We start from the raw sequence: 24,650 nt of genomic DNA, 5'->3' as shown, positions 1-24,650 counted from the left end.
AACAGTATTTTAACAGTATCAAACTTTTACGTAGTTGGTCTTTTGTGATTGAGTTTATAGAGCAGACAAAGAACGATACTTTTTTCTCCCTTGACTAGAAAGAAGTCAGGTAGGAGATGGAATAGTAGAAATTTCCCGAGACCACTTGAGAGAACGACAATAACATCTAGGCCTTTCAGCTCTTTCAGCATATGACCGCACATACTCAAAACTCCTCACTTGAGGACTTGAAGAAACTGAAAGAAGAAAATTAACGGACACAGTTTGCGCGCGCTTTACAGATTCTGTTAGTGATGCTATTAAGCGCGCGCTAGGGTTGTGGTACGCAAATACGGCGGTCGATAAAGTGATCCCTCAATTTCACATGAAATGGATAATAAAGTTAAGTTTTGATCCTAAATAACTAAGTTTCTTGTTTCTGGACTCTTTTTATTTTCTTTCCGAGCAAAAAAGTCATTCACCAAGACTTTTTGCATGCTTTTCATCTTCGCCATGAAACCCAATTAAAACCACGCATGCGCATGTGACCAAAAAAATGCGACTGGTTGTTTTCGTGGAAATGAACTGTTTTCTAAGGAACCGCTCATTAGAATTTCGTGACATTTGGCATGAAAGTAGTTTCCTAAAAGCGTGATTCGCCTACAAAGAGAAACCTAAATCTAACAGAGGGTATCTTCACAAAACATTAAAATGCAAAATCAATATTTACAGGCGATCTCTCTGTTAAAATTACATGAAAATAGTGCAACTGTGTCAGTGTTTTGTGAGCTTTTTTGGATACAAAAATGGAAAAAAGCTAATGAGTACATTACTATTTATGGACGTTTAATAGTTCGCTGCGTTGCCATGGAAACGGTACTTAGCTCAACAAGACGTACAAAAATACATTCCTTCTTAGTTAGTCTTACACCATACCCGAATTTTGGGCTTCCAGAAATACATAGTTTCCAAATAACGTCTTCTAACACCTGTACACTAAAAAACTGTATTCGGCCACCTTAAAGCCAACCCAAGCCGAGTTACCACGTATACTTTCTTACTGTTCCCGCCATGCATCTTGCTACGATAATAATGCTTAATGTTACTGCATAACAGGCGTTTATTTACTCGTTCGAACGCGAAGCGCCCGTCGGGGTCAGTTGGATCATGTGACCCATTATGATAATCTATTCATCGCTAATTTATTACGACCAAGATTTTTGGGATTTGGTTGAGCACGAGACCAGTCAATTCCAGGGTCTTTTCCCGCCACTCCCCATTTTACAAGGGAAAAGCTCTGGGAACGAGGTTCGCGCGAGGCGAGCGTGAAGCGCAAGTCACGCGTGACTAGCTTACCTCCGCTCGGCTGTGAAACGCAAACAAATAAATAAATAAATAAATAAATAAATAAAAATACCGTCTGCAGGAAACATTTAGAGGGAATTGTTTTGGCACAAGTCTATTTTACCTCCTTTTGTTATCATGACACAATATGTCGAATTTTAGGCTAAAAACATCGAACAAAATTATCAATAAAGTTTAGTTTTTTTTATCGTATGATTATTAAAAGTAGACCAGTCACATGTTTGTACAGAATTCCTGATTTTGTGTCTTGGTGAAAATTGTGTTAATGATATGAACCGACAGTAAATATTCCTACTGAACTCTAAACGCAGCTGACTAATTTTTTTTGTTTGATCTTTTTTTTGCTTGGGAGCACAGCTGCGACCAAGTAAGTGGAATTATCTTGTGTGGTGTAGTTGTTTGTACCTGTGGTCAAAGTGCAAGACTTCCAATGTAATTGACATGCAACAAAAAATGAGATAAACAGTATGGAGAAGACTAAAAAACCTTTGATTCCCCCCCCCCCCCCTTTTTTTTTAACCGGAATGTAGCAAAAGTAGCCCTTGATTACAAGACGGCCCCATGATTTCACCCTACACAGCAATAAATCTGTGAGACCGACAATTGAGAACGCTGAGGGCTCTGGCATTTTTCTCCAACGCAGACTACTACGCTGACTCAGGTTTTATTTGTTCATCACAAAAGTCAATAAAATTCGTCTTAGTGTCTGGATTGAACGACTTATGAACGTTTTGGACGCAATTTGATAGGTACTCAGACAAAAAAGCGTAAATGACGTAGTCTTATTATACATCAAATTAAAAACACCTTTTTATTATTTGAATACCATCTAGCCAAGATGAAGAGCAGGGATATGAGATGGATGTGTTGGATCATGAGGCGGATGAATGGGAGATATCACGTAGCCGCATTCAACTTCGTGAAGTTATTGGCACAGGGGGATTTGGAGCAGTTTGGCGAGCAGCCTTGAGCCACCCAAACGAAGGACGTGGTAAACAGATTGTTGCAGCAAAATGCTTTACACGTAAGCTCCATTTAATCTTTTTTAGACCATAAAAACTGAACTATTTGTAGGACAAAAACATGCAGCTGTCCATGTTTCGCACGCTAACCAGTGTTGTGATTAAAGTGGCTTGCAGAGCATTAGGTCAATCTGTTTCATTCCGAAAATAAAGGGGAAATTAATTAGAAGACACAAGAGAATCTTTTGGGTATTAACGTAAGTTACTTGCGACCTCGCACATGTATGTGCAAAAATACCTCTAAGAGGTCCTGGCCATATTGTGGGGTTTTACGCTCACCTTTTCAACCCTAGAATTCTTTGATTTTGTATGGCCTTCAACAAAGATACTTTAAATGATTTTGGATGTTCCAGAGATGCTTCTCCCCAAATAGCTTTCAACATCAACTCCGAGTTTGAAGCTTGGATTGTGCAATAGACAAACGGACAGCAGATCCAGTATTTTAGGGCGATGTTCAGTATTGCCGTAGTGTTTTAGATGCCTCACATCCATTTATTAGTGCTTTGATGGTTACTCCGACCAAAATCTCTTGGCCAAAGACCACTTGAAGACTTTCAACCAGATTTGTCTTTTAACGCTATAATAATGCTAGATATGTAGCCTTGTGGCAATTTAAGCATAAATTGTTACCCGTACACGTCGCGAGCTCGTGTGCTTATAGACCGGTAAAAAACTTTTCTTGTTTTAAGTGCCGCCTATTGGACAGTTCAGACAAACCTTTCATGACTTTGTTGAGCAGTATAGCAGTTTTACCAGCAGTCTGAAAACATTTTGATTTTATTTATCGCAGCTACTTCTGGGGAAGAAGGAAGAAAATCACTGATGAGGGAAATCGACTTGGGAAAACGTCTTGCCGAAAGTCCTCAGCCTAACATCATCAAATTCATCGGCTGTGTCACCACCGACAGTAAAGAGCTATTTTTTTGTTTAATTGCTTATTTTTATGTATCTTTTTGTTACTTGTTAGTTGGGTTTAGTTCAGTGCATTTATAACTTCACTTTGCGCAGTATGGAACATGAGCAGGCATGCTTTTTTGCTCAAAGATTAAATCAACAGCAGCAACAACAACAAAGAACTCGGACAAAAAATTAAAAAAAGCGTTAGTTCTTAATTACTATTTTATTGTGCAATTTTTTTTTTACCACTTTTCAGTCACTCAATCAATATAACTTGTTGGAATCAGTCATAAACTTAAAAGTAGATCACCTTACTGAATTGTCTTTTTGGGTTTTGTGTTACACGGCTCATTATCAAATAACAGCTGCATTCGCATTTAAGATTTGCGATGAAGTGCAAATCAATCAATCAATCAATCAATCAATCAACTTTATTTACCCTCGAATTTACAGTTTAGCACTGAAATAAAGCTAAGTTTTAATGCTGAAAAAATATAATATGGTGCCAATGTCTTTATCATGCCGTATTTCTGCGCACAGTTCAGCCAATTCTGATCGTGGAGTACTTGCCCCGAGGAGATTTGTTGGGTTACATGAGAAAAAGCCGAGGGATTAATGACAAGTATTATTGCGGGGAAGGCCAAGCTCAGGAGCTGACTCCATACGACTTGGTAACATTTTCGAAACAGATTGCTACCGGAATGGTGTTCCTTGGATCTAGAGGGGTATGTGTTTGTAGCCAATTAATATAGAAGCGAAATAATCTGTACGTATTTCTACCTCACGGTTAGATGTGATACAAACCTTGCTTTCTATGCAAATTGCATAGAAATATAGCGTAGTAAGATAGTCAATAACCACTGCGTTTAGCTATCACGATCTCATCGCTCTTAAACTTCTTTTATATTTGTTGTCGACTGAAGAAGCAAAAATAAAAATGTTTGATGATTATTGGTAAACGAAATTTGTCTGGGACCACATTTTAACTTGGAAGTAATTCACTGCGCATCGTGCTGCAATTCCGTTATAATAAAAACGTAAACGGCTTACATCCCGCGTTGTCTTTGGCCACTTATTGGTACGTTTGTTACCTACAAATCAAAAATTGTTTTGGGTGAAGGAGATCTTTTTCATCATTATTAATTGCCTGTAGGTAATCCACCGTGATTTAGCAGCACGAAACGTCCTCCTGGATCGAAACTTTGTGTGCAAGGTGACCGATTTTGGGTTGGCTTATCAGAGCTTCAAATATGGACATGGGCAAGCCAAAAAGGTACACTATTTTTGGCATTTTTCCTTTCAGACAAACTTCAAATCGCTCACTGATCAAGTTTTGGTTTTTTGTTCTTTTAAACGAATTAACAACACCGTGCGCAAACTGAAACTTCTTGTTTTTGAATGTGATTTTCTAATTTGAACAAAATTTATCCTGTATAATTTTAGGGACTTAATGAGTAATAGGTTTAAAACCGTAAAATGTTGATCCATTGCGTAACTTTATGCAACGGATTGGTTTTGAGAAATATCGTGTCCTTGTCGTACTTGGAAACAGTTTAATTGGCATCTTTTGGCATAGCTGCCGGCCATTGCTATGTATTTGGTGGATTAACATCATACCGTCTTCAATTTAGGACCGTGTTGACGATTGTCTTTCAGGGCTGCATCCCAATCAAATGGACAGCGCCTGAAATACTTTTTGGGAATCCCGCAGGGCTCTCCACCAAAAGTGATGTGTATGTAGACGTATGTTTGTAAATAAACCAAATAAAATCATACAACACGGCAGAACTTCCTGTATAGTTTACCTGGCCAATCAGTGCCTGTATCCCTCAGTCTAAAAGCAGCCTGGCTCAAAAACTACAGGAAAAAAGTACTGGAACATGCATGGGAGAACTGCTTATTGGCTCTCACTCAAAAGTAACAGAATATTATTGTACAGCATAATGAAAACAGACAAAGAAAATAACTTTTCAGCAAGTTGTCAATAGTCACACCAGCTATGATTTCGTTCACGGAATGAAAAAGTAGACTAACCCTTTTGACAGTATAAGCAACAGCAGATTGTTTTTGTTTTGTACTATTATGGGAATGAAAAGTTAATTAACCAAAGCGTCTCCGACGTACTCAGTCATTTGCATATTTACTTCGTAGGTGGTCGTATGGGGTCGTTCTGTACGAGATATTCACCATTGGTATGTTAGCTTTCACTATTTATCGTAGAATTAACAACTTAGAGAAATGTTTAAGAAACTGTGTGACCACTCGATAGAAATCTCCTCAGCAGTTTTCTCCCTTGGTACTATTTATTTTTTAGCATTATACCAAACAAAACAAGGCAATTTTTTTTCTTGAATTTCGATTTTTTCTGTTTAAAGCTACAGACATTTTCAAATCTCACAAGACTGACAGCAGCTGTCCGTCCTCAATCCCTAATTGACTGCCAAGTGAAATTGAGGATAGACATAATAAAGCTTACATTAGGAAGGGATTTATAATTAAATCGGCGAGGGAATGGCATTGATAATTTAAGAAGCTAAATGATTTTGGCAATTAACAGGGGGAATTCCATATCCTGACTGGTCTGAAGGTCGAACAATGGAAGAACTAAGTAAAGGTTACCGCATGCCGAAACCCCCACACATCAACGACATTCTGTGAGTTTCTGCTCTCACTTAATACCCGCATATTAATTAAATAATTTCTGATTCCTATACCTTGGTAAGATTGCCTACTTACTTAATCATATTCGCTGCAGTCGGAATTATGGGTCTGTCCAACGACAAAGATCTCGTATAAAATGTGTAATGTCTCTCCATGACAGCCGTTCAGCCTTTAACGCTTCCCCTTGAGGTTCCATTCAAGGTTATGTTGTGCTATGCTAGAGACGAGTCCAAACGCTGTCCATCGCACCTCACCTAACCTAAGGATCCCACTGCGTACCTGTTCTTTTCTCTTGCTGCCTGTGTTGGAGTCCGCTCGTTCCATGTCCCAATCCGTGTACTGATATGTTTGAATCGGAGATGTGTCATCGGTGGATCAGCTTCGACGTGGGTCTGGATGGCACGCTTCACATACTCTTTTCCATATGATCGTCGTTGATCCATAGTAGTTCCAGCGACTTTAACTTTAGTTTCTGTAATAGGGCCTTTTTTATACAGGGATGGGTTATTAACCGATCGCCCAACATCGATCCTGAAGGGCAAGGTCGGGCTTCCATCCGTTAAAATTCCCATCCTACGTAACGCTAAACGCCCACTAAGCTCTCCGGGTCACCGGGCCAAGCAAGCCTCCCTACCTGGATAAGGTAGTGTCTCATCGACGTTTAAAGCTTAGGAAGGAGGCAATACACCTTTTAATACACGTTGGAAAAGCTTGAAACTGACGAACTAAGCTATTATGTAAAACTTTTTTTCTTTTTTGGAAGAAGTCAAAGATGTTAATTTTGTAAAGTTTATTGCACGTGCAATAACGTATAACGTCATCATGGATGTCCTCGGAAGGTGGCCAAGGGATCGAGATGTCACGATGTAGGAGATAGTGTGAAGCAGGTGCAGGAAAGTGTTGTAAAACATGCAGAAGGAGGTGTTATCGGGATCCCTGAATATTTATCGGACTTTTAAAGTAGCAAAATAACTGAGAACTGCAGTATTCACTATGTAGACAGAAATAGTCGACACAGCCAGAGAATTATATTTATTAACTGTATTTTATATTTTATTATAGCCTTTATTTATTTATTTATTTATTTTTTTATTTTTTCATTTTATTTTTTTCCTCTCAATAGTCAGCGGGCTACACTTACGCGCCCCGTCGAACGATTTTATTTGTAAATAGCATATGGACGTTTTTTACTTCTATAAAAATGATAATAATAATAATAATAATAATAATAATAATAATAATTATTATTATTATTATTATTATTATATTATTATTATTATTATTATTATTATTATTATATTAATAATAATAATAGTAATAATAATAATAATAACTATTGTCATCATCATCGTCATCATCAGCACTATTATTACCATTGTCACAATTTATTTATCTCTCAGTAGACACATTTTGCAAGTGATTATTAGACTTTTTTTCGTCATTTTCATTTATAAGAGTCTTATATCGACTGCTCCTTAGCCTAATTTTCTTAAAACAACTCAATAGTGTCTGGAAATGAGAAAAAAGGCTTCTTGGATGAGTAGCAAAGCCAATCAAATTGTATGACAATTGGGATCATATTTCCAAAACTTTGTTCTCATACCTTGAATTATTAATCTCTTTAAGAAAAAAAAAATCAGAAGTCGGTTTAGCTAGTGGGTGCTTAAATTTTGCTAGGAGTTACAAACATCTTCGCAACAGCCCTTAAATTAATATTATTTATTCTTAGGTATCATTTGATGGAGAGGTGCTGGCACGAAAATCCTGAGTTCCGACCTACATTCGAAAGCATTCGACAGAGATTGCAAAACTTCATTGAAGAGGAGGTTTGTGTTGTTGACGTTTACGGTGACTGTCAAAGAGTGTCCAAAGTTCTTTTCGTGTTAGAGTGTTTTTTCTCTTTTGGAGTTTATTTAAATTCACACATTATCGTATAAAGATGAATTACAATGTGTTTACAAACGAAGGCGATAATAAGAAAAGTTTACAGATTGAGAATAAAACAGTATGCTAGAGACCGGGTTACCAAGATTAAGAGGGCAAAGTTCACAAAAGGTAATTAATTTTTTTTTTCTAACAATACGTATTATTATCAAACTGTAAACATCTTGTTACGTTAGACCTTTTCTTTGATTTGGAAAATGACTCAAACTTTGGCAACCAATCATAGAGGACAGTAAAGCAAAATCCGGCAAAGCAAACGCGAAATTACTGATCACACTCAAGTGCAAACAGCTTTTTTACAAGGATTGTCTACTGTAACGAAATGTTTTGTCTGTAAGACTTAATAAAACGCTAACAGTTACGTATATTAATTTGACGATTCCAAGTTCAAAGTAGAATAACCTGAGACTTCCGAACAGTTCCGACCTAAAATACATTATGAACATGCGTGTTCACATAATAATCTTCATAGGTTCGACTCTTGTTCGGAAAACAAGGATTTCTTTTTTCCAAGAATTCCTGTGTTACTGACTGAAAAAATATATACATTATTCAACAGGCTTCAAACAAAACATTGCATTTCTTTCCAAAATATCACCCATCGCAATCAAATCTTAGCAGCATGCAGGATGTTTATCAAATCAACCATTGTAGGTTTGGCTAGTTCCCACGAGTCACCTGTAGCTCAGTGGTAGATCTGGTAATCGGGAATTGACAGTTTCGACTCCCGTTAGAGGCACTTGGATTTCCTTTTTCCTAAAAAAAAAGGAAGAAAGAAAGAAAGAAAGAAAGAAAGAAAGAAAGAAAGAAAGAAAGAAAGAAAGAAAGAAAGAAAGAAAGAAAGAAAGAAAGAAAGAAAGAAAGAAAGAAAGAAAGAAAAAATACCACTATCAACTTTCAACAAGTTTGCTTATTACTATGCCCCTACTTAAGCTATCCGTTCAATATTTTGACAATCATCAGTTTATCTTTCTTTATTGGGCTCTCTCACTCTGTTTTTATTATTATTATTATTATTATTATTATTATTATTATTATTATTATTATTATTATTATTATTATTATTATTATTGAGGATAGATACTTTCATTAAATATCAGGAGCTATTATGATCTTGGCAAAAAAGGGCTCGACAAATAAAAATGCTAATGTTGAAAACTACATTTTTTAAAAATAATTCAGATGTACCTGGGACTGGTGGATGACTCAAAGTACAATGGAGCTATGTATTTGAAAGCTGAGGATGAGGGATCAGCGGCTGCTAAAAAGAAAAAACCGGTGCCTCCGCCACGAAAGATGCTATCCTTTAAGAAGAAGGCGGCAAGTGTTCGATACTAGCTTAACATTTGTCACTTCCAGGGGCCGATAGACTAGATGCTAACTCAGAAGTGTGAAATGTATTTTAACATAATGATTGAACAGCCTAATTCTAATTATTGCCAGATAGAACTGCCTTGTAGATGTCTTTGACCACTCTAAACTGAAACCAAGGTAATCATAGTAGCCAAGCACACCAAACGCAGATGAAGTTAATCAAGAATCATTCAGATTTGGAAATGACCAACGACGTGAAAGCGGGCGTACCCAATCAGGAAAGATAGGAAACTTGCAATCTTTTTTGCTTCTAGATGTTTAAAAACAGGGATCATATTGCTGTGGTTTTTGATTGTTTTTATTTTGCTAATAATCAAAGTGCATACACGTATGTAACAATATAACGCCTTCTTACTAAAGTTCAGTCTGTAAAGAATTTTCAGGGGAGTAAAAATTAACAGTCAATAGGTTCGGTTGCTTGTTGGACATCCCTGCTTATGCAAGGAGTTACTGTGATATTTATAGCCATCTGCCGTTCATTAATATAACTAATACAGATTCAAAAATTATCTTAAAGAATGAGTAACCAGAGAATTCGGTCTCTTATTATTTATACAACCGTTTGCTTATTCCACGTCTTGTTTGGTTGTTAGATATACCTGCTAATGCAAGGAATCACTGTGATATTTATAGCCATCTGCTGTTCATGAATAAAACAACTCACAAGATACAAAGTAATTTTAGAGAATGGGTAACCAGAGAATTCGGTCCCTTATTATTACAACCCGTTGTAAAATGACTAAAATGGTTTAATCATAATGACTAAGGCTTATTCTTGGGTAGCTGTGGCGGTTTTTGTAGATCAAATAATTAGATTAAGGCTATGTTCACACGGGACCGGTCCCAAATGGATCCTACCCTATCCTGGAAAGGACCATTTCTGTTCACACGATATCGCTCCGCTGGCAACATCAGGCCACACGGGACCAGTCTGTTATGGTTCGGTCCTGAATCAAAGAAAGAAAAGTAGCTGTTTCTACCAGTTAAGCATGTGCAGAATACACGTTGAAGCTTTCAAAATGGCGCCGAAGAAGGCTAAATTGAGATAGAGGAAGGAGATAAAAACTTTAAGGCAGCTGGACGGAAGATGAATTATCCCTTCTCTTAAAGTTATTAAAGACTACAAAGCCTATCAAGCTTCAAACGGAAAAGATTGGGATACTGTTAAAAAGAAATATGAAGACATCATTAAAAGGTTTCTCGAAACATATCCTTCCGAGATTTCCGATGCCTCATAAGTAGCTGAATATCCTAACGGTAGAGATAAGAGTATTTTCACCAAGGAAACGGCGTTTTTCTTGAACGAAGTACGAAAAATTCAACTACTACCCAAGCTTAATTGCGCTGTAGTACCAAAAGGAACCGGTACAGATGTTTACATTGTGACAGATCCATTTGAGACCAAAACGGTTCCAAAACTGGACCTGCTTTTTAGGAGGTCCAGTTATCGGACCTGATCGGGAACGGATTGACGGTACAGTTAGCAGGTCCCGTGTGAACAAAAGGCCTATCCGTCACGATTTTTAGATCGGAACCGGTCCCATGTGAACATAGCCTAAGATCGATGTCCTCTAATTGTTATTGTCCTCGTAGAATAGTTAACTACCCAACCCCGTTCCAAGGGACATGAAGGAACGAAGTTGGTAAAGTGCCAAGAAAAATCGACTTATCTAATTAGATATGAGCTTATCAGGCTGAGAAGATAACGAGTAAATTCTAAAGTTCGTGCGATTTTACCGCTTGGGTTAAAAAGTTAGTCGTTGTTAGCCATTTGGTATAAATTTCTTAAATTGGCGGTAAAGCAATTAGGAAAATGACATAAATGGAACAAAATTAAACTGTTATTATTTTGCTTGTGTTTCAGCGAATAGCTTATCGTGTATACTTTATAATTCAGAAGAAATCGATATAATATTACCTAAGGTTTACTTGTTAACCATTTTATTACTGTTATTACAAAATAGTGACGCTGACTAGTACTAATGATAATACAAAAGTTCTCATTTGTCGCACTTATAAGTGCTTTGTTATTGAAACTTATTTACTGCTAAGTTATTATAAATTGACCATGAATGGTCGCAATTAGCAAGTTAAAATTTGAATAATTTATTTGTTACGCTTATTGTCGATGCATGCGAGGTAGATTAGTTTAAAGAACACTTGACTTGCTTCGAAGTAGACCGCCATGTCTTTGTGGTAATATTATTAAACACGCCACACAAAGCTCAAGGATTAATAACATTATATTCCTTATCATGATAATGAACAAAAAAAACATTAAAAGGAAAAAAAAACAAAAAAAAAAAATACAAAACTAGCTAAGAACAAGAAACAATGTAATAAATCTGTTGTAAACATAAAAATAAAACAGTTAAAAGTAAAAATTACTTCGTCGTTACTTCTTCTCTTCAAGTGTTACGTTCAAGACCCATCAGTTAGCAGAAACCAAAAATATTGTCGTCAAACGTGTAAGGCTCTAAAGATGTTTCTATGAAATAGTTGATATTTTTTTCAGGGTAGTGCACTTTATTGTGCTCTACCCACTATATCGTCAGGCATGTAAGAGTGAGTGAGTTTCCGTAAACAAACTGGTCCGCAGTGCGTGCAAAGCTAAAATGTTGACAGCTAAATACAGTCAACATTACCTTTCTCGAGCACACCCTGCTATTTCCAACAGAAACTCGTTTCCTTTGGATAATATTTTTGCTATTGAGGGTGAAACAAAAGCCGAAAAAGTCGTCTGCTCTTGCAGGCTAGAATACAAATGGATACCTCCATTGCCTACTTCCTTAGCTTAGTGTTCTTGATAATAAGATTCTCATCTTTCAAAATAGTGACAACTTCTCTTGCTGAACTTACTTAGGATCTTATTCACAGCTTGCAATTCTGGTTATAACAAATATTTTCTACGGAATTAAAACTGCCCTTTATCGGCCCTTTCCCTGCTCCCGCCTCTTTTGTCATTACCCAAGTAACTGTGCGCACAGTTACCTTAATTGGAAACCAAAGGAAACAGTAAAGGGGCTAATCTGAAATCTGTGTACGATAAAAGACATGAGCACATTTTCCCTTAGCTTTTAACCATTTTAGTCCAGGAGAACACTCGGTAAGTCCGACGTGGACGACAATCTCAAAGTTTAATATAATTGAAACAAGAGTTGTGCGAGAAGCTTTCACTCAAAAGCAAGGTTCGCATTACTAGACTATATTTTAACCCAAGAATGAAAGTCGTTCGTAACATTTGGTGGAAAACTCATCATGGCCATTAGCATGACATGTGACGTCATATATTGGCATCCATCGGTCTTGTCAGAGTATAGAAATGCGCGCTGGAAGCATCTTCTGCTGTGACTGGAAAGGCCAATTCTTGAATGACAGTCCTTTCCACAGATGGGGCAGATGAAGGTAGAGTCTTTATACCCCACTTGCTTTTTCTTCTTTCTTCTTCTTCTCTTCTCTTCTCTTCTGTGTTGGATGTAAGTGTTTCTTCAAAAATATCAAGGCCATCTATCATCGCTCCCCTCCAGGCTGATCTGTCTTTGGCAAGAGTTTTTTCAAGAGTTTGTTTCGATGTTCATGGATTTCAGGTCGCATTTACAGATGTCTTTGAATCGCAGTACATTGCGGTCTGACAACTGGGCGCTTTCCTTCCGCCAGTTCATCACACGGAATGTCCTTGGGGATGCTGCCCTCCTCCATTCTTTAAACACGCCCCAGCCATTGCAGGCATCGCTGTTTCAATAGAGATCCATTTTGGACACCTCTGGGAGAGAATTACATTTATAATTCCTCTTTTTGATTTACTTGCTTCTAGATGAAGCTGTCCAGTAGAATTATGTTATTTTCATAGTATTAGAATCACGTATTGGGATGTTGTTGAAAAGGTGTTTGAAGGCGTGAGCTCGTCAGTGTTTTGCATCCTCTCTTGTTTGCAGTTGATGGCAAAGAAATGGACCAAACTTTAAAACGCACGTGCAGAGTGATTTTTTCCATGTTAACCTATCCTTTTGCGGTGTTGTAGTTGCCATCGTCGTCGTCGTTGCCTAGGTCTCCTAATGTTAATTTTGGTTCTGTGTAGTTCACTGGAAACTCGTTCATTAAACTTCGCAAAATTGTAACCTCGCTCGTTTTGCTCTGATACTGCCTTGTACAAGCCGTAGCCGTATTTGGATCGAAATTGCAATAGTCAAGCCGTATTCCCGGAGCTAGTCCTCGAAGAAAATCAAAATCCCACAGTATTCGAGCGGCTGGAATGCGTAGCAAAATTCATACGTGCCATTATCTAACGTCGTCCAATCAGAAAGGGGCAATCAGCGGGAGTGTTTGACAATGGCACGTAAAAATTTTGCTATGCATTCCAGCCGCTCGAATACTGTGGGATTTTGATTTTCTTCGAGGACTAGCTCCGGGCCGTTTTTTTGATGGATTTTCGATTGGAAGGTACGAGAAGAATCGAAAATCTTTTCACCTTTATGCTGTGAAGTTTGAAATCGGAGCGATGCGTTTTTTGGGGGAAAAATCGCTCCGGCGCTGGAACCCTTTCAAAACAAGTTTTCCTCCCTTCTCACTCTTCTATTACGCTCGAGTGAACGTTCAACGCCGAACCCTTCAAATGGCTAAAATCGCCGTCTTCAACCTCAGGAACGACAACACACAACATTTAAGGTAAAACTACGTTTATTTTGATGTTAAATGAGAATATCTATCGCAATCTAGTACGATAATACGAGGATTTTCGATATTCCCATACATTGCCTCTATAAATTCAAAATACAAACAGTCACATAGTTTGTGTGGGAGCCCTGTGGATTTTATAAATGTGACATGTCGGTTGAAAATTATTTCATCCTGTGTTGTTCTTTGGACATTCATGTGCTACACGCTAATTACCAGTGTCTTTCAAAACCTTAATATCTTTAGAATTTGTCGTTATTGTTGGGAATTTAGTGGTATAAAGAGGCTAATTCTAGTGGTTGTCAAATATAATCATTGATCATGCGAAAGCGAGCAGACCACCGTCAGGCAGCTTCGATCAAATGTTCTCGAACCTCAAAGCGTCTTGTGTACATACCAATATTGTTTGCACTGCTCCAAAACATTCGCTTATTCAGTATAATCGCGCACTTTTCTCATCGTGACCATCAATTTGTATTTTCGGGTATTTACTTTATTTTTTTCCTTGAGCAAATGTAAGCTTACAGATATACAACAACCTTATAGTAAAGCTGGCTTATCAGTTTAAACTTTACAGCACGCGTACATGCTTGGAGCCGGAGCACAGCCTGAGATAATAAGTTACTTTTAAAAGAATCGATCTCGTAAACAAAACGTTACAAATAACGTTTAAGGGACGGTTATTCGTTTAGCGTTTTGTTTGCACACGGGCAGCTGTGCATGTACATGTATAAGTGTTCTGCCCTAAAGGGAAAATTTTAAACACGTAATTCCAATTTGGAGAATTTATCCTAAACATTTGCGTGATCATTTTTTATCTCGTGCTAAATCAATTAATGTTTTTATAGAATATATTATGAAAGCTGGTTGTGTATTGTGTCAATTTTACAAATGCAGTTACTGAATAATTAAAATATATCATTATTTTATAATTCTTGGAGGTACAGCGTACTCATATCTAGTGGGGACCGAGAAATTTTTGCAAAGCAGTCAGATCTTCATAATTAAAGGGAATCGGCCTCAGATAGACATGTAATAGAATTGCTCTGATTTTTGAACAACTCCAAACTACTGCCATATCATGAAATATTCAAATTTTAAAGAATTTTTTCCAAGGTTTTGAGCAGTGGAAGTTTGGAATTTCAACATCAAGGCAATTTTAATATAAATTTATATCCATTAGACTAGTATTGGTTGGTTCTGTTCTATTTTTGTCTGCTAAGAAATACAGTTTATAAAGTCTTTTGAAACTATGAAGAGTAACATCATTCAATCTTACAGACCCTCCATGGTTTATAAATTTTAAACAATCATATTGTGCACGAGAGGAAAAATTATATACAATTATGTATTTATATACCAGACTCACCAAACTGCAACTGGGTGAAGTAACATCATTTGAATTTCAGAGTGATGAAAACACTTGTTAAACATATCGGAAACCAATTGTTGTGGTGTGCAGTAAGATGATAATTAAATCACTCTTAATTCCAGTATAAATCAATAACAATCAAGCCAAGAATTAAGCCATCTCAGTGCCTCACTTCAGCTGGGAAAGTGTCTGATACAAGTGGCTTATCTTAAATAAATATGAACCAGGCAGTCACTCACAAATGAGGGTGGCTGATCTGACTGTATCATTAGATTTGCTGTTAAACCTTTATTACGTTAATAACAATAAGTGTATTATCGTCTCACAATATTGTCACTTTGAGATGTAAATCACGACATTTTAACTGCTTAATGCTAGTCATCATTAGGCGATGAGGTCGACTGGTTATGCGGCACCATTTATATCACGATGGTCGGCTGTGATTGGTGCATTCTGATCCTCATTGTTCCGGCGAGAACTTGTTCCCTCAGAGGTCCGTTGTTGTATCACTCTTCTGTTGTATTTCTTGATTGTACACACATTGGAAATTTCAATTCTGCTGTCCCTGTTGATATTATTAGGGTCAAAAATAATCAGTCTTTATTATGTTGTTTTTATAATGCTTTAGTCACATGAAGGTTCAATAAAGGAACTCCGTAATGTGCTGAACCCCCATGGGAGTGATCCTGGAAAACCTCAAAAAGTACATGTACATGTACCACCTCTTTTAAATGTAAGTTGAAAATATAGCTTTCAGTTTAATGTTTTAACTGTTAGACTGAAAGGTACTCATTTCAATGATCACTTACATGTACAGTTACACTGTAGTCATTATGTGGACCAAAATTGCACATTGCATGTAATTTGGTCTGCTGTCAAGTTTAGTTGTAATCGGGAGGATTAGGGCTAATGGGCAGTTCCATGCAGGGTAGTTTAACAGGAGAGCCAAGAGCAAAGTGAGCATGTGCAAAATAAAACAAAACAAAATTAAGGGAAAAAAAAAAGGAAAAAGATTGAGACTGGTTGGCAAGAGGTAGAATACAAATCCATTCTTTTCTCCAGCTGCTTCTTCCTCAGCTTCCTCTTTAGTGACCCCTCAAGGTTTTGGTTCTTTTGTTCGGCTGCAATATAATAGCTTGCCAGTTCTTCACAGTATGCAAAGGGATTCTGATTTCAAAAGTGCTGGTCAGTCATTCAGTAAATAAAAAGCTGTGGTAACCCGGGATTAACATTGACTTTCCCAGGACTCAACCTATTGTTATAATACAATAATATTTAAATATTTGTGGGTATTGCTTCATTCTGAACTCCCACCCTTCTCCAAGCTGAGTTTTTTTGCTCATTCTTCAATACTGTTCCCCATGGAAACTTGTAGGCTTTATTTCTAGTGGCTGTTTGGGGAAGCTAACTAATGTAAATTTACTTCCCTGAACGAATACTTCATGAATTTACATCACAGACATGATATGCTTCTCATGAGTTCCTGGGGAGGAAGTCACAGACCCAAGGAAGTGACCTGGAAATTGAGCCCACCCAATGGAGAGCCACTGAAATACATGTACATGTATCAGCATGTCAAAATTTCAACTTGAATCAGGATATTGTCCATAATATTCCCTTGGGATGTAAAATACTATTATATTTTTATAAGGCTAAAAAGTTAAAAAAAATGAAGAAACCAAACATTTTTGACTTATTACTTAGTCATGTTCAGGGTAAAAGAGACCATCCGCTACATGCATATTTTATATGGTTTATGTTAGTGATTCCCAATGGGTACAGTTTTGTTACATAAGAATAAGTCTAAACAAACAAGTTCATTCTCGCGCACATGTACATGTACGTTGATGTTTTATTTATTGAGAGTCTTATCATAATAATTATTGTAGAATATTATGTGCATTTTTAAAAAAATGATTACTATTTCAATATTCATTTGATATTTAGGTTTTCCTTTTTCCTTTTTTTTTTATTTGAGGTATCCTCGATAGGGCTAACCTTTGGTACCTCCTGTTGATATAGTTAATATTTTATTACTGATTGTATGAATGAAGTAGTATTATTATACGTAGCGAAACTGTTCCCATTGGGAAACACCTAAAGGATATAAAATAATTTATGCGCGTAGCGGACGGTCTTTTTTACCCTGAAGATGACTTAGTTAGTCAAAAACATTTGGTTTCTTTTTTTTTTTAACTTTTTAGCCTTGTAAAATACATGTAACTTATTTAATAATTTTAAATCGTATATTGTTTTCACTTTATATTTAATAAGTAATTACAAACGGGAAAATTACCTCTTTTAAATGCCTTCAGCCTCTCATTAAAAATTAATTAACTTCTAGTAATAACTTCCTTATGGATTTTATCCAAAGAAAATACATCCCAAGGATATTTTGAGAGAGGGCTGGCGTTTATCAAAGATGCAAAGTAAATGATAAATTATCTTACTTCCAAAATTTTTAGATGCATGCAATGAATGGAGAGGTTGAGGAACCAGTTAAGGACATAGATGAGATCTCAGACAACCAATCAGAAGCGTCATCAATTATGTCTAGTCGCACAGAGTATCATGAGCTGCCGACGAGGTCCACCATAATCAACAGTACTGGTACATCTGGTAATGAGGCATTTGCTCTTACTGACATGCCCTGGTGAAAATCTTTTTAAGATCCTTGAGGATCTTTAAAGATCTTTAAAGATCCACATGAGGATCTTTTGTGATCTTTTTGAGGATCTTTAAGGATCTTGATTCATATCCTCAAAGATCTTGCAGGATCTTGTAAGAACCTTGAAGTCCCTGCAAAGATCCTGGAGGATCCTGCAAGATCTTTGCAGATTATGCAAGATCCTTGCTGGATCTTGACAGGATCCGGTAGGAACTTAGCAGGAACCTTTAGGATCCTCACAGGGCCCTGCAAAGATCCTTCAGGATCCTGTTTAGATCCTGCAAGATCCAGCAAGGATCTTGCTTAATTTGCAAAGATCCTGCAGGATCCTCAAGGATCTTTGCAGGGACTTCAAGGTTCTTACAAGATCCTGCAAGATCTTGAAGGATCCTGTAGCAGGAACCTAAGGATCCTCACAGGGCCCTGCCAAGATCCTTAAGGTTCTTGTAAGGATCTTTATAAAAATCTTCAAAGATCCTGAAGGATCTTAACGGATCTTTGCAGGGACCTGAAGGATCTTTGCAGGGACTTCAAGGTTGTTACAAGATCCTGCAAGATCTTTGAGGATGTGAATCAAGATCCTTAAAGATCCTCAAAAAGATCCACAAAAGATCCTTAATATGTGGATCTTTAAAGATCCTCAAGGATCTTAATGGATCTTTGCAGGGACCTGAAGGATCTTTCTGGGAACTGAAGGATCTTAACAGGGCATTAGCAGGATTCTTCATGGTCCTTGTACTGTAGGATCCTTAAAGGGACCTGATGGATCCTTACAGGGTCCTGCTTAGATCCTTCAGGTTCAGGTTCTCTTAGAATCATGAAAAAACCTAAAAAGATCCTGAAGGATCTTAAAGGTTCTTTGCAGGGACCTGAAGGATCTTGACAGAGGCTTTGCAGGATTCTTCATGGTCCTTATAGGAGCCTTGCTGGGACCTGATGGATCGTTATATAGGGTTCTGCTAAGATCCTTCACGTTCTTGCAAGGATAGAATGATGTTTAAGGATTTTTGCAAGTAAGGGACGTGAAGGATCTTCTCAAGGTTTCTGCACAAATTCTCAAGGATCGTAACTACTCAGGGATTTTCCAGAAAAATGGTAGAAAGATCCTTTTGTGCATCTCTCACAATACTCTTAATTTTCATGCACAAAATAGGTGTCCTATTTAACAAGCAGTAAATTTTATTTCTATTTCTCAGATTATTCTCATCTTTTTACAAATAGATAGATCTTTGATGTTTTACATTAAAAATCTCATGGTTTAAAATCATCAATCCCTTACCATGAAACACAACAGTTAATGCAAAATGTAAAAATCTAAAGCAAGGGTAAAAATGCCTCATAAATTAACTTGTTTTTTCTTCTTATTTCTTCCTTTTGTGTTAGCCCTTTGTTTTCATGAAAATGAGGCCACTTACATGCAGAAAGACATGAAAAAATTACTACAAATAAAGGATGAGAAATACAGACAGCATTAATTATTTTTCTTTCAAGCTGTAGTACAACATTGTTATGACTTGAAAGTTGAAAGACATTGTTATACCTACATGTATTGCAACCGGTGTTGCAAGTTGCAGAAACGTGCAATGTCTACTTCAATGTACAATGTTATCACAACTTGCAACAGGGTGGTAACATCCACAACAACACTTTTACATGGTTGGATGACAAGTTAAACGAAAATGTTGCCTACAGTGCCTGGTACAATGTCAGCTATCAAAATAATACCTTTCAATAAATTTGTAACAGTTATGCATTTATGAAAAAACTCATCTTTTAGCCACAAGTCTCACTCTCAGGCAAAGGCATAATCAAGACTCATCTGGTTTTGAACTGTTACATTGAAAATTAAAAGAAATCATTCACTCTAATAAATATGACTTTTGACAAAATTGAAAATATGTCAAGTTTACATGCACAATTTCTCCTTTAAAGTAACACCCTGCGCAGCTCCATTGAACATTTCACAGATAATTGGCATTCTCATTGCACACTATAAAACCAAAACCCATGAAAATTTCAGTATTTTTTCATCGTAAATCCATAGCATTTCCAACACTCTTTGAGGGGATTTTCAAGGTCATGAGTAAGGACATTTTCATAGCATTTTTCAACCATGAAGTTGCCATGGAAAGAGCATAAAAAATCCATGAAAATAATGTGAAAAACAGCATGGCCCATGAAATTCCTTGCATCAAGTATCAGACTATGAAAAACTCATGAAAAGTCCCTTTAGGACGGTGCCTACTTTTATTACTGCACATACGTTCTGCACATCTCGAGCTTCCTATGGGTGGTGCCTACTAAATACAGGGGTATTTGTGCGTAGTTTAAAACTGTGCGGAGAAAGCAGAAATTAGCAAGTGCTCTTTGCATCCAAAAAGAAAATTTGGGGTAACCATGCATTTTTCAGAGAAACTGCGCAGTATAAATAAAAAAAAATTAGAAACTGCGCGGTATAAATTTAAATTTATTATTATTATTATTATTATTATTATTATTATTATTATTATTATTATTATTATTATTATTATTATTATTATTATTATCATCATTATTATTATTATAAAGCTTCAATTTGGAGTAAAACGCCATACATTGCTTTATATTTCACAACTGCCTTAGAATAAGAAAGAGTAATTGTTGCTGAATTATCTCTAAAAAAATGCGTGGTTACTCCCAATTTTCTTTTTAGATTCCAATAGCCCTTGCTAAGATCTGCTTTTCTAGCAGTCATAAAGCTCACAAAAATGCTTCGGTTTTAGTAGGCACAACATGGAATTCCCATTTAGCTTTTCAGGAGATTTTCAAGGTCAAATTTTCAAGAGGTTTTCATGGGATTTTATATCATGAAATTGAAAAGCTTGTGAATATAATTTGATGAGAAAATGGAATAGGCTTAAAATAAAATAAAACAGGGATAATTTAATGAGGAAAAAATGGAAAATGGTACAAAAATACCTTTAAAACAGGTTTAAAATAGGGCATTAAATGTATGTCATGCAAGTTAACATAGGGTTAAAATAGCACTGACTGCTGGTTTATAGATCCAGAAATAAAATAGCTATAAAATACATGTAGGTTGAAAATAGGTGATGGTTTAAATCCTTATTCTAAGCCTAGAATTATCACAGTTCATGTGTTTTAATTAGTTGTAGCATTTGCCACTGCAAATGATTTCATGGTCAATACTTCATATATTCCAGACCTGCACGTAACTACATCTGGATGGTTAATTACATGCATTACACACAATATAAATTTGTCATTCACACACCGTATTCCACAGCCAGAGCTACAAACAAGTAACAGCAAAAAAACAATTTCACAGTAAACTTCTCAGGAAAGAAACATTCAGAATATGGCTTTGTCTTGAATTATGTAAAGGTTCAGGGGAAGTGCTAAATAAAAAAGAAAAATGATTGGATATTTCGTAAAAAAAAGATTGATTGTACCCTTGCTGTTTTCAACTACATGTATATGATATCAAGTAATGACCAATACTCCATTATGCAAGTTACAAAAGTTTATTTGGTAATAATTATTGTTTCTCAGTAGGAGTAGCAGAAGTCACGATTTGCAACAAAATCAAATCAGTTAAAATAGAGTCCAACGGTCATAAGTGACTTAGCTTATTGAGCAGGATTTGCTGACTTGACTCTGAAGCTGCATGATTGAGTATCAGCCTTGACAACATTATTGAGCTGAAAATCTGCAGTACAACAGAAAAAAGTGCATTTTAAGTCAGTTCTTCTGAGTGACCAGTGGTTACTCAGTGATCACTGTGACAGTGATCTGAGCAGTGCCAAGTATACGCTTTTAGACACATGTTTCAGTGAGCTTCTTATCTGTAACAATCTTGTTGATTTCTGAGCAAAACAAGGGTATCCGACCTTTAACTTATGGTGCTACAGAAAATATAACCTTAAACACTCCATGAAGTTGATCATGAACTCCAGATCTTCATGCAACGTCAATCAAACCAAGATCACTAAGTCTTCAGCTTATACCAAGACATGATAACAACCTGGCTACAAATTACTCTGTAAAAACGTTTGCAAAGGCTTTACATGTATAAGAAAAATAAATAGGGAATGTTTACCTTAACAATCTCGAATTTGCAGTTAAGCTCAAATAAGATTCAAGAAGCACATGCATTCGAAATTCCCATAGAAGATCTATAAAATCACACATTTTCATGCAGTCTTCTTCATCAAAATTATTGATTTCAAAGCTTACCTCTTGCTAAAAGTAGTTATCCACATTTTTTTTGCTTGAACCCAACATTTTGAAGCTTAACAGAGGTAAAAATCCACGGGAAATGTCTCCTGTTTTCTTGAATATTCCGCCTAAATCGAAAATCAAACGGTCTTTTCCGCGAGCCTGCAGTGGCATATTTGCTGACCAAAATGGCCTTGTTCGTGCCCAGTCTACCCAGTCTGAATGAAATCCAAGATGGCTGCCGGTGTTGCTGTGACCCCACGTTTTCTTGCTCATTTTAAAAGCTAGCACTGTGCATGAAAGTTGTAGGAATTATGATTGAAAGCATTGTTGTTCTTTTTGGCATCAAATGGAGTCGAGATCCATCGAAGAAGGTCTGAATGTAATATTGTTTTCACAAATGCATTTCAGTGACGTGTACTACATGTAAGTCAAGTTTAATATAAGCTTCCTTTTTTTTTAAATGTTTATTATTTACGCCACCGCGCGATCGGTTGAAAATGGCGAGTTTGCCGGATTCTATTCAAATCTTCCCGCGCTTGAGAAAATCTAAATTTTTCGTTCTCAATAATTGTATACTCCCTTTAAGCCATTATAAAGTTAGAGCCCTAAGATAATTTAGCATCCTTATTTTCCACGATTACATGCTAATCCAAAAATGCACTGAAAATAAATCGGCTATGAAGGATTTCTTTCCGAGCAGAGCAGTTTCGTGTTCTGTTTTGTTTTGTTGTTGTAGTTTTAACTTGAAGGTAAAGCCATATAATAAATTCTTTATTGACCAAGCTTGTTCGGTCAAGATGGCTGGATATTGGCCTCGTTCTTTTTTTGCGTTTTTATGGACCTCGACTTCGTCTCGTTCCAAAAAAACGCAAAAAAAAGAACTTGGCCAATATCCAGCCATCTTGACCTAACGCATATATATTTTTTACTGAGGCAAAATGTAAACCATGAGGTTAGCAAAGTTTCTCCTTTACTAACCAAGTTATTTTTATTAACTATGATCGTTTTGTTTTAATTAGCGATAGTGGAGGTTTACAAGGAAGAGGGTAATAAGAGCTACCGTAAACGAGACTATTACAATGCCGTGAACTTCTGCACTGAAGGAATAAAGGTGAAATGCAAAGATGACGAACTGAATGCCAAACTGTACAGCAACAGAGCAACAGCAAATTTCTATCAGGGTAAGTGGTTTTCGTCGCAATTTCTCCTGTTAAAAATCTTACTTGAATACAAAACCAAAACCACTATATTGTTCATTTTTAATTTTTCCCATTATCACAATACTCGTTCCAAGTCCCAGCTCGGTGGAACGCCTCGAGTTAGTCTTAACTTGTATTCTGGTTTTGAGCTGAAGCTACAGTTGTCCTAGAGCACCAAAGAAAGAAAGAAACGGTCGCTTACGTTGTTTCAAGGAAACTCGTTTATGAAACTTCTATTTCTTGTTTTGAGGAAAATACCGAGAGACAATAAATGATGCAAAAGCTGCCATTGACTTGCAACCAACTTACATGAAAGCCATCGAAAGAGGTGAGAAGTATTATCTGGTCAGATAAATGCAGTTGACCGGTCCTTTACGCATAGATCTTAACAGCTTAAAGGACTTACTTTACACAGGTTGAGATTCCAGTCAGTGCCGTTTAACAAGTGAGTTTATCGAGGTAGTGCAGTCTACAGAGATCACTTGCATTGCAGACAACTGTTTCTTCAGGTACTGACTGAGTCAAGTTGGACTCTTCACGTTGTGAGGATGGGGAATCTCTTCAACTCTCTTCTCGTAAGCGGACAAGGAAGCAACGAGAAAAAACTCCAAAGACTCACTGAAAGAAATCCCTTCCATGCACTCTGCACTCACTGCGAGTTTGAAGCCCTATCTGCAGATCATAACAATAAGGGACAGCAGATAATGCATTGAACATCATCCGTCGAGAACAGGAGAAGAGCCAGTGTCAAGGAAAAGGGGCAACGACCAGAAAAGCCAACTTCAACACTCACTTGATCCACCAGACGATAGAATGCAGTTGTTGATCAGGGAAGCCTCTTAGTCATGGATAGGTCCAGTCAGTGATAGTGCTTTTTAAATCTTCAGTTGGAAAGCCAAACAAACCCAAAGCCTTCTAATAAAAAGCACAATAAACTGCCGCAATGTTCCAAAAAAAGTGACTCCCATTCCCTAATCCCCCAAATGACATAGATGAAATTTGTTGGTAGCTGTTAAGGAAGCCTCCCAATACAACGATCCTCTCAAAAAAATTGCGACTTGAGACGTACTTTAACGTTTCCTTATACACGAAAAGACCTCTTGTCACAATGGGTGAAACAAAAGTTGGAAAAGGCGTCTGCTCTCGATCCCAGGCTATGAGTCTCCCAGCAATGCGGCGATCTATTCGAAACCTACTTTGATCACGTGAACAATAAGATTTCGGGACAAACCAAATATAACATGTACAGTTAACGCTTGGAAGTTTAATTTTTG

General features: G+C 36.8%; 2 protein-coding genes, 1 long non-coding RNA gene and 1 pseudogene across 6 annotated transcripts in view; 3 read left to right on the top strand and 1 right to left on the bottom strand.

Annotated features, from left to right (window-relative positions):
• The window catches only part of LOC146475165 (uncharacterized), a 143,059-nt pseudogene that overhangs the window by 97,054 nt on the left and 21,355 nt on the right, over nucleotides 1-24,650 (top strand). Inside the window, exons 3-4 of the transcript XR_014865989.1 lie at nucleotides 23,197-23,358; nucleotides 23,627-23,704. The product of XR_014865989.1 is annotated as an uncharacterized LOC146475165 (transcript). The remainder of the gene's footprint in view (nucleotides 1-23,196; nucleotides 23,359-23,626; nucleotides 23,705-24,650) is intronic.
• Nucleotides 1-24,650, top strand: part of LOC146475164 (tetratricopeptide repeat protein 28-like) — a 128,236-nt gene that overhangs the window by 82,231 nt on the left and 21,355 nt on the right. The gene's annotated exons all lie outside the window — the stretch shown is intronic.
• Nucleotides 1,420-9,901, top strand: LOC146475172 (tyrosine kinase receptor Cad96Ca-like). Of its 3 annotated transcripts, XM_085116188.1 has the most exons (10): nucleotides 1,420-1,711; nucleotides 2,178-2,368; nucleotides 3,157-3,273; nucleotides 3,804-3,988; nucleotides 4,417-4,536; nucleotides 4,920-4,996; nucleotides 5,415-5,455; nucleotides 5,821-5,917; nucleotides 7,654-7,750; nucleotides 9,051-9,901. In XM_085116188.1, exons 2-10 carry the CDS (start codon nucleotides 2,203-2,205, stop codon nucleotides 9,204-9,206), a joined length of 1,056 nt encoding a protein of 351 aa, XP_084972314.1. In that variant the 5' UTR covers nucleotides 1,420-1,711; nucleotides 2,178-2,202; the 3' UTR covers nucleotides 9,207-9,901. The 3 variants fall into 3 exon arrangements, with proteins under 3 accessions (XP_084972314.1, XP_084972316.1, XP_084972315.1); XM_085116190.1 differs by lacking the exons at nucleotides 5,821-5,917; nucleotides 9,051-9,901 and having other exon boundaries at nucleotides 7,654-7,729; XM_085116189.1 differs by lacking the exons at nucleotides 7,654-7,750; nucleotides 9,051-9,901 and having other exon boundaries at nucleotides 5,821-6,691.
• Nucleotides 21,466-22,610, bottom strand: LOC146475171 (uncharacterized). Its single transcript, XR_014866001.1, has 2 exons — nucleotides 22,193-22,610; nucleotides 21,466-21,665 (listed from the first exon to the last, which is right to left on the bottom strand). It is a non-coding gene; the product is annotated as an uncharacterized LOC146475171 (long non-coding RNA).

Source organism: Pavona decussata, unplaced genomic scaffold, assembly GCF_977016875.1.
Source record: "Pavona decussata unplaced genomic scaffold, jaPavDecu1.1 SCAFFOLD_85, whole genome shotgun sequence".
Taxonomy (NCBI): domain Eukaryota; kingdom Metazoa; phylum Cnidaria; class Anthozoa; order Scleractinia; family Agariciidae; genus Pavona; species Pavona decussata.
Note: the sequence above shows the minus strand (reverse complement) of the source record. Positions and strands in the feature narration are given on the sequence as shown.